The 7,348-nt window shown below is 38.1% G+C and overlaps 1 protein-coding gene across 12 annotated transcripts in view; it reads left to right on the top strand.

The window, feature by feature from the left end:
• The window catches only part of CLASP1 (cytoplasmic linker associated protein 1), a 350,733-nt gene that overhangs the window by 216,276 nt on the left and 127,109 nt on the right, over positions 1-7,348 (top strand). For all 12 annotated transcript variants that reach the window (XM_023742167.1, XM_023742168.1, XM_023742166.1 and 9 more), the window contains exons 10-14: positions 1,300-1,373; positions 2,477-2,569; positions 3,561-3,706; positions 4,958-5,093; positions 6,272-6,342. In XM_023742167.1, the coding sequence (XP_023597935.1) occupies positions 1,300-1,373; positions 2,477-2,569; positions 3,561-3,706; positions 4,958-5,093; positions 6,272-6,342 (520 nt within the window). The remainder of the gene's footprint in view (positions 1-1,299; positions 1,374-2,476; positions 2,570-3,560; positions 3,707-4,957; positions 5,094-6,271; positions 6,343-7,348) is intronic.

The raw sequence follows: 7,348 nt of genomic DNA, 5'->3' as shown, positions 1-7,348 counted from the left end.
TACTGACAGCACAGTCAGACCACTGACGTTAGAGAGGCTGTACTGACAGCACAGTCAGACCACTGACGTTAGAAAGGCTGTACTGACAGCGGAGTCTGATCATGACTTTTCTTCCCCTTGTCCCTCACCTGTGTTTCTTCCAAATCTCCCTTGTGTAGAGTATGCCAGAATTATCAGCCCTGTCTTCCACCTCAGCGCTGCCCTCATCCTTTGTCCTTGGATTTCCTCGTTGAATCCTTCTCGTCAGATCCTTGAGCTGAGGGAGTGCGGTTGGTCTTTGAGTTCTTTGCAGAATGTGGTGTGGTGCCTTGCACAAAGGAGGTACTCAGTGCATCTGGCTGCGTCCTGTGGAATCCAACACTTACACAAAAAGAGACACAAAGACCTGTTGTCTGTTTATAGTAGTTTTCCCACACAGTATGCGTGATCTTCACCCAGATACCTCACAGTAACTGCTACCAGGAATGGTCTTTGAAGTCCTTTTCTGTTCAAACAGTCCGTCAGGACCCCAAACGCCAGAGAGCATGTCTGGTGTGAAGCTCTTAGAAGAGCAGTTAGTCTACTCAGTGTAAGTCATTAATCGGGGTTACAGGAGTGAGCATAGACGCTCATTTGGAACGTAGACACTTTACTATATTAAAACAAAGCCTGGTAAAATGTCACCTGATTTTCATGTGTGAAGCGGCATTCATATTAGCAAAAAAAAGGTAATTTTCTCCCCAAATGATAGCAATTAACTTGTAAGTATGCAAAAACATCCTGGGGTAGGTAGTTAATTCAGTGATTTTATGGGGGAAATCAGCAATCAGTGCATAAACGAAAAATTGATAATTACCGTGAGTTCAAGGAAATGGAAATGTTTTGATAGTAATATAAAATTGAAACTGTTAAGTTCTTTAGAACTTGTTTGAATATTTTACAAATTTGTTATGCTATATTCCTTACGATAATGTAATCTAATTGACTTCTTAAAGAATACAGTTTTATATTAGGAATCTTTCAAAAGATTTGTATATTAATACAGTATAAATCATCTAAATACTTTAAAATCCAGCCTCTCCCTGCCTAAACAAGTAGTCTCTAAATGACTTTAAGCTAACATAGATAACATTGTGGAATACTTAATATTAGAAATCTATAATGTTTGTCAATTGTAAGATGGTCTGAATTTTTAATAAGCCTTTTAAGAAATAGAGGTGCATCTTCTAAAATGTAATATTGATTGTGTACATTTAGACTTCTCCAGTGTGTTTTATGCATTGTTACACATTAAGTTTTTAAAATTAATTTTTTCAACAGCTGCAAAAGAAGGAGCTGGTGCTGTTGATGAAGAGGACTTTATTAAAGCATTTGATGATGTACCTGTAGTACAGGTGAGTGTGGAGATTTGAGTATGATCAAAAACAAAGATAGACTCATTCTTCAGTTTCATTTTTTTTAATATGCCTTAAATGAAGTTCCTTACTAGATCAGATAATTTTAACTCTCTAGACTAAAGGATATCTGAGGTTGCAGACTAGAAAATGTCGAAGCCCTTTATATCTGAAATGAAGAACAAAAGTCAAGGCCCAAGATGATCTCTCAGTAAAAACTGGAGAGAAGTTGCTTGTTCTAGGAATAAGTTTGTGGGGCAGTTCAGATAAAAGAGAAAGAAAAGGTTAAGGTAGAGAAGAAAGAAGCAAGTTAGTTGAGGAATTTTTCTCAGAAAGTTTTGTATATTTGAAGAATTTGGGTGCCCGGGAAGCTATAGAGAATGGTTTAATAAAAGCTTGCTTCCTACCATCTTTGATGCTTCGCTTAAGTACCTAACAGCTAGAGGAAAGAGTATAACAGCTGGAGTATAGTCAGAGATTTTTTTCCTGTTTTGTGCCATAGTATCTTCATGTGCTGACGGGGACTAGGTAACAATGTCCTTCGTCAGCCCACATTCAGTGCTGGATTTCTGTAGCATTGACTGCGTGATCCCTTGCCATCTGCTGCTTGCTTTCCGTATGTATATAAATCCAGATAAGAAGTGTCTGAGGCTCAGTTCATTCTGAAATGCTTGACCTTCCCAGCGTGCCTCATTCATGGTTGATTATTCCCCTGCCCATCTCAGAAGTAAGTTGTGGGAATAAATGAGAAAGTAGACTTTAGAGTTACAGGTCTTGCGTGGTGTTAGAAACGATACTAGGAGTAACAGATCACGTGAGCATCAGTGACTGTCCCTTGCAGGCATCTTTGTCCTTTCACACGTGAAGTTTATAGCGAAGCTGTGTATGCATGAGAGGGTTGTGCACACGTGGCCAGCAAATCTCGTGGGGACACGTTCCCAGCAGAAAAGCAGCTCATTCTCAGAAAAATCTGCTGAAATGTTATTTACAGATAATTCTTAAAAATGAGACCATTTCTTATACTTACTGTATGTAATTAAAAAGTAATCTTTGTTTATTATGTGAATTTTCTTATATTGATTGTAAATTAATTTTGCTTACAGATTTATTCTGCTCGAGACCTTGAGGAATCCATAAACAAAATTAGGGAAATACTGTCTGATGACAAGCATGATTGGGAGCAAAGAGTAAATGCTGTAAGCCATTGACTTCATGGGGTTACATTTGCATTAGGTTTATTTAAATATTCTAAGTACTTTTTTATGAAATCAGAGTACAGCTTTTATGAGCTTTAAATAGTAGATATTTTGAATGTAAATGACCATATTAGCACTTTATCTTTTTAGTAGAGTACCTCAGTTCTATTTCTCTTTTTAAAACATACCAACTTATACCTTTAGATATATCCTGTTCATTCAACAGAGCTCTAACTATGGACTGTGGTGCCAGCCTCTATGCCCATCCTAGTAAAGATCTGATTCTGTAAAGTGTCTTTTTAATGGCATTTCCAGTGCATATCCCTCAATATGCCTTTCTTTCTTCATATCACTTGCTAAAAAGTTGTGCCTCTATTTTTAAAAATGTATTAATGAAAATAAGCGGGCTGAATATTAAAGTGAGAATCTGTTTTGCCTGAGGAAAGCTAGTTTACAATAGCTGGCTGGCAAGAAGAGAAGTGGTAAAAGATTTGTACATTCTGTTTCAAATTCAGATTAGCATTTTAATAACGATGCAGTGGAGCATGATACAGAAAGATAGCATTGCTTGTTCCTTTCATTTATTAAATAAATGGCTGTTGGAGTTGGGTGTGTGAAAAGGTGAGGGTAGGAGGGTCTTCTACAAGCCCAAAATGAAGAATTTAGTTATTTTATCATTTGTATAATAGAATCTATAAATATGCTAAAATGTTTCCAATTAAAACAACAACAGCACATTTTGTAGAACTGTAGTGTATTTATCATAGGTGCTTAGATACTACATATAAAAAATATTTGATATTACTTGTGATATGTAGATTGGTTCAATGTATTGTTTAACATTAATCGGCTGGATTATTTTGGGTAAAACCATTCTGATATTTGTTGAACTTTGACGTTGATCTTTTTTCTATTTGATGGCTTGTATTATTCAGTATATACTGTTGGAAGAATTGTTTTGTATCTCTCCTAATTTTCTCTATCCCATTAGCTAAAAAAAATTCGGTCTTTACTTTTGGCTGGTGCTGCTGAGTATGATAACTTCTTTCAACATCTGCGTCTCTTGGATGGAGCCTTTAAACTATCCGCTAAGGATCTCCGGTCTCAGGTAGTGCGGGAGGCTTGTATCACACTGGGGTAAGGACTGCCACGCGCCACATTCTCCACCTCGCGATATAGCCTCGTCCGAATGCCTCACTGAGGGCTCATGCATTGTGTCAGATGGGGGGTCTCTAATGTGACTTCCAGTTAGTCTCAAGACCCATTCCAGTTATGCTTCTGTTGTAATCTTACAAAATTTCCTGCCCAGTTACATAAAGTATCCCAGATTTTTTATGTTATTTTTTTCAATGGTACAGCTCTGTAACCTCTGTTGTAAACTGGAAGCAGTTATTAATAATGCAGAAAAATGCAATTTTATAAAATTCTGTTTCTGCTTAGATCTTTCATTGATTTTGCTGGCAGGATATAGCATGATTATTAGAATTTTTGCTTGTTTGTTTTCAGAGAATACTGTAGCTATAAAGTTGGCATTAAAGGCATATCGTACAGTAGAGTTTTAGGCTAGCTAGACCTGTATCTATGTTTGCAGCTAAAACTCATGTGTTAGACTGTATGTCAGAATATCAAAGCAGCAACAGCAATAAAGAGGCATTGCTACTCTGTAAAGTTTTGGTTACAGTCATATGTTGAAGCAAGAATATTATATGTTAAAAATAAAAGGCCACCGCAAGAATATGGCCCCCGGACACCCTTTTAGCTCAGTAATGAAGTCACTCCTGAGGTTCACCCTTTAGCCAAAGATTAGATAGCCCATAAAACAGAGTGAGACTAATGGGGCGCAACAGCCCAGGGACAAGGACTAGAAGGCAGGAGGGGACAGGAAAGCTGGTAATAGGGAAACCAAAGTCAAGAAGGGAGAGTGTTGACATGTCGTGGGGTTGTTAACCAATGTCGTAAAGCAATATGTATGCTAAGTGTTTAATGAGAAACTGTTTGTTCTGTAAACCTTAATCTGAAGTACGTTAAAAAAAAAAAAAAGACCAAAAGGAAAAAGGAGTAAGGGAGCTTATTCATATTTATGGTTTATTAGTATATAATCAAGTTGTTTGATTGTTTTTTACTATTTTACGACAAATAAGTTGGAAATGATTTATTTTAAAAAAAAAAAAAAACCCCTCTTGGGTTAATGGCTTTTTGCCAAGCCTTCTATGTGCACATTGGAAGTGCTTTTTAAGAGTATTTTAAAGTAAAAGCAAAGGGGTAAAGGACCCCCCATCCTTTACCCCTCGCTAAGTTTAAATGAAGGCTCTAAAATGTTACAGAGTTGATTTGCTTCAGTGCTCACCAGAAAGTGAAGTACAGCCCGGTATTCCCTCCTTGTTGTAGGCATCTGTCATCGGTTCTGGGGAACAAGTTTGACCATGGAGCTGAAGCCATCATGCCAACCATCTTTAATTTAATTCCAAACAGTGCCAAAATCATGGCCACGTCTGGTGTTGTAGCAGTTAGGTTAATCATTCGTGTAAGTATATTTTAGGGTTATGCATACGAAAGCAAGTGGGAATTAGTGGTGACAAGAAATATTAGAGGCGTTTTTTTCATTAACATGATTATCACTTTTGGCTGTAACGATACACATTTTGGAAATAAAGAAAATGATAAAGAAGGAAATAAATCATCTGTAACTCTAGCATGTAAGAAAGAACCAGTGCCAATGTTTTAGTATATTTTCCAAGTCGTTTTCTTTTTAATATGTAGTTAGAATCTTGCTGTACATAAAGTGCTGTCCCCCCCACCGGCCCGCCCCCCACTTAATTACGGCATATGAACATTTTATCTTCCTTGATGTAAATTACGGGCATGACGTGTAGTCACTGAACAGCTGATCGTTGATTCACCATTGGTTTTTCGTCTTTCAGCATCTGCTTCTTAGTTTTTGCTCTGTTGTTTTGCTCTCCATATTCTTTCCTCTTTAATTTCCATCCTTCCATTTTGATATTTGTGCCTGTGTTTTTGTTATTCGCCTGAAACTCTTATTAAGTCAATTGTCCATAAGCAGAGGAACAAAAATATCCTCTTCAGTTATGCTTTCTAAGCACTTATTTATTTAAATTTAAATTATCCAAGTAATTTATGCACAAGTTTTCAGTAAAACGTAATGGTTCACAAAGGCTTAAAATGAAAAAAATAGCAGTGTTCTCTGTCACCCCTTCCCTTTTCCCCAGAGGCACCCCTTGAAACTTTGGGGCTTGATGATTTTAATTATTCCTGATCCTGTGGGTTACTTACTTTGTATTAGTTTTAGTTTTTACTGTTTGCTCTTCATACTTCAGAAATTAAACCCAGAGCCATAGAAACAATATCAGAATACATTGGTGCCAAACAGTGCCAGAGTCACAGGGTTTCCTGTAAAACTGCTCAGACCTCAGCGTTCAGCTGATTGAAACCTCATAGTGATGATCTGTTCTGAATTTTAAACTTACTTACATATCATTGTATTGCCTGGTTTTGACTCTGTAAATTTTGTGTGGCCTTTGGCAATATCCAATGAAATTCTTTTTACTTTTAAAACTCAATGAAATTCTGATCTGAGTATGTATCTGCTTTACGTAGATTGTACAAGGAAGTGGCTCTCTTAGTTTTTTTTTTTTGGATTGGTATTTTCAGTTGTTCACCTCTGTTGTTTGTTTTTCTCCACAGCACACACACATCCCTAGGCTAATACCTGTCATAACAAGCAACTGTACCTCTAAGTCTGTTGCAGTTAGAAGGTAAAATTCTAGAGGATTTCCTCATTGGTTTTGGACTTTTTGAAAAATCGTAACAAACTCCAAATCTCCTTTCGTGGAAAAAAAGTTAATGTATGCAGTTTTTAATACTACTTAAGGTTGCTGCAGTAAATGTTCTTGAGTTGACAGGTGAATTTGGACAGCCTGTCCTGTGTTTGTATTTGTAGGAATGTGAGTGACAGAGAGAGAGAGAGAGAGAGAGGGGTGTGGGGACTGAGGGATAAAGGAGAGGACCCCCTGTCCATTTTTCCCCAATCCCTGAATGAAGGCAGTAACTGCGTGCGAGAAACAGAATGTCGTAACTATCAATGGCAGTAATTTAATATTAAGGTTTCCAGGTGGTGCAAACGGTTTACACTCAACTGCTAACTTAAGGCTGGCAGTGAGATCCACTCAGAGGCACCAGGAAAGAAAAGGCGTGGTCATCTGCTTCCGTTAAGATTACGGCCAAGAAAACCCTATGGAGCAGTTAGTTGCCGAGTCAGAATCAACTCAGCAACTAACAACAAAAAACAGCAACAATTAAATATTCCATAGGGAGGAGGAGGTGTATGTTTGTGTATTCCGATAGTGACTTCTGGTGTTCTGAACCCTGACCAGCCACCTGCTTGCACCGCACAGTCCTGGAGGCTGTACTCAGATGTCCCAGGCAGGTGCACACTGGGAAACTGGCTAGAGCTTCCTCACAGGGCTTGCCGTGCCTTGTGTTCTAATGAGCTGCCCTAGACCACATGTAAGGAATGAGGACTGTTCTAGCTCAGATCAGCGGTTCTCGACTCTTAGGTCACTGAGTCTTTTGAGAGTCTTTTAAAATCTGTGGACCCTCTTCCCAGCAAAATGTAAATACACAGGATAGTTTTGTTTAAGTCTTCGGTTGTCTCATGGATGCCACTAAAGCCTCTCCATGTGCAGTATCAGGAACCTTGTAGGGTAAATTAATGGCAGGCCTGGGCAGCAGCTTCCTGAGCCCGTTTCTGGAATCCCACGT

Source organism: Trichechus manatus, unplaced genomic scaffold (assembly GCF_000243295.1).
Source record: "Trichechus manatus latirostris isolate Lorelei unplaced genomic scaffold, TriManLat1.0 scaffold00203, whole genome shotgun sequence".
NCBI lineage: Eukaryota > Metazoa > Chordata > Mammalia > Sirenia > Trichechidae > Trichechus > Trichechus manatus.
This window is presented reverse-complemented; position numbering and strand designations above follow the sequence as displayed.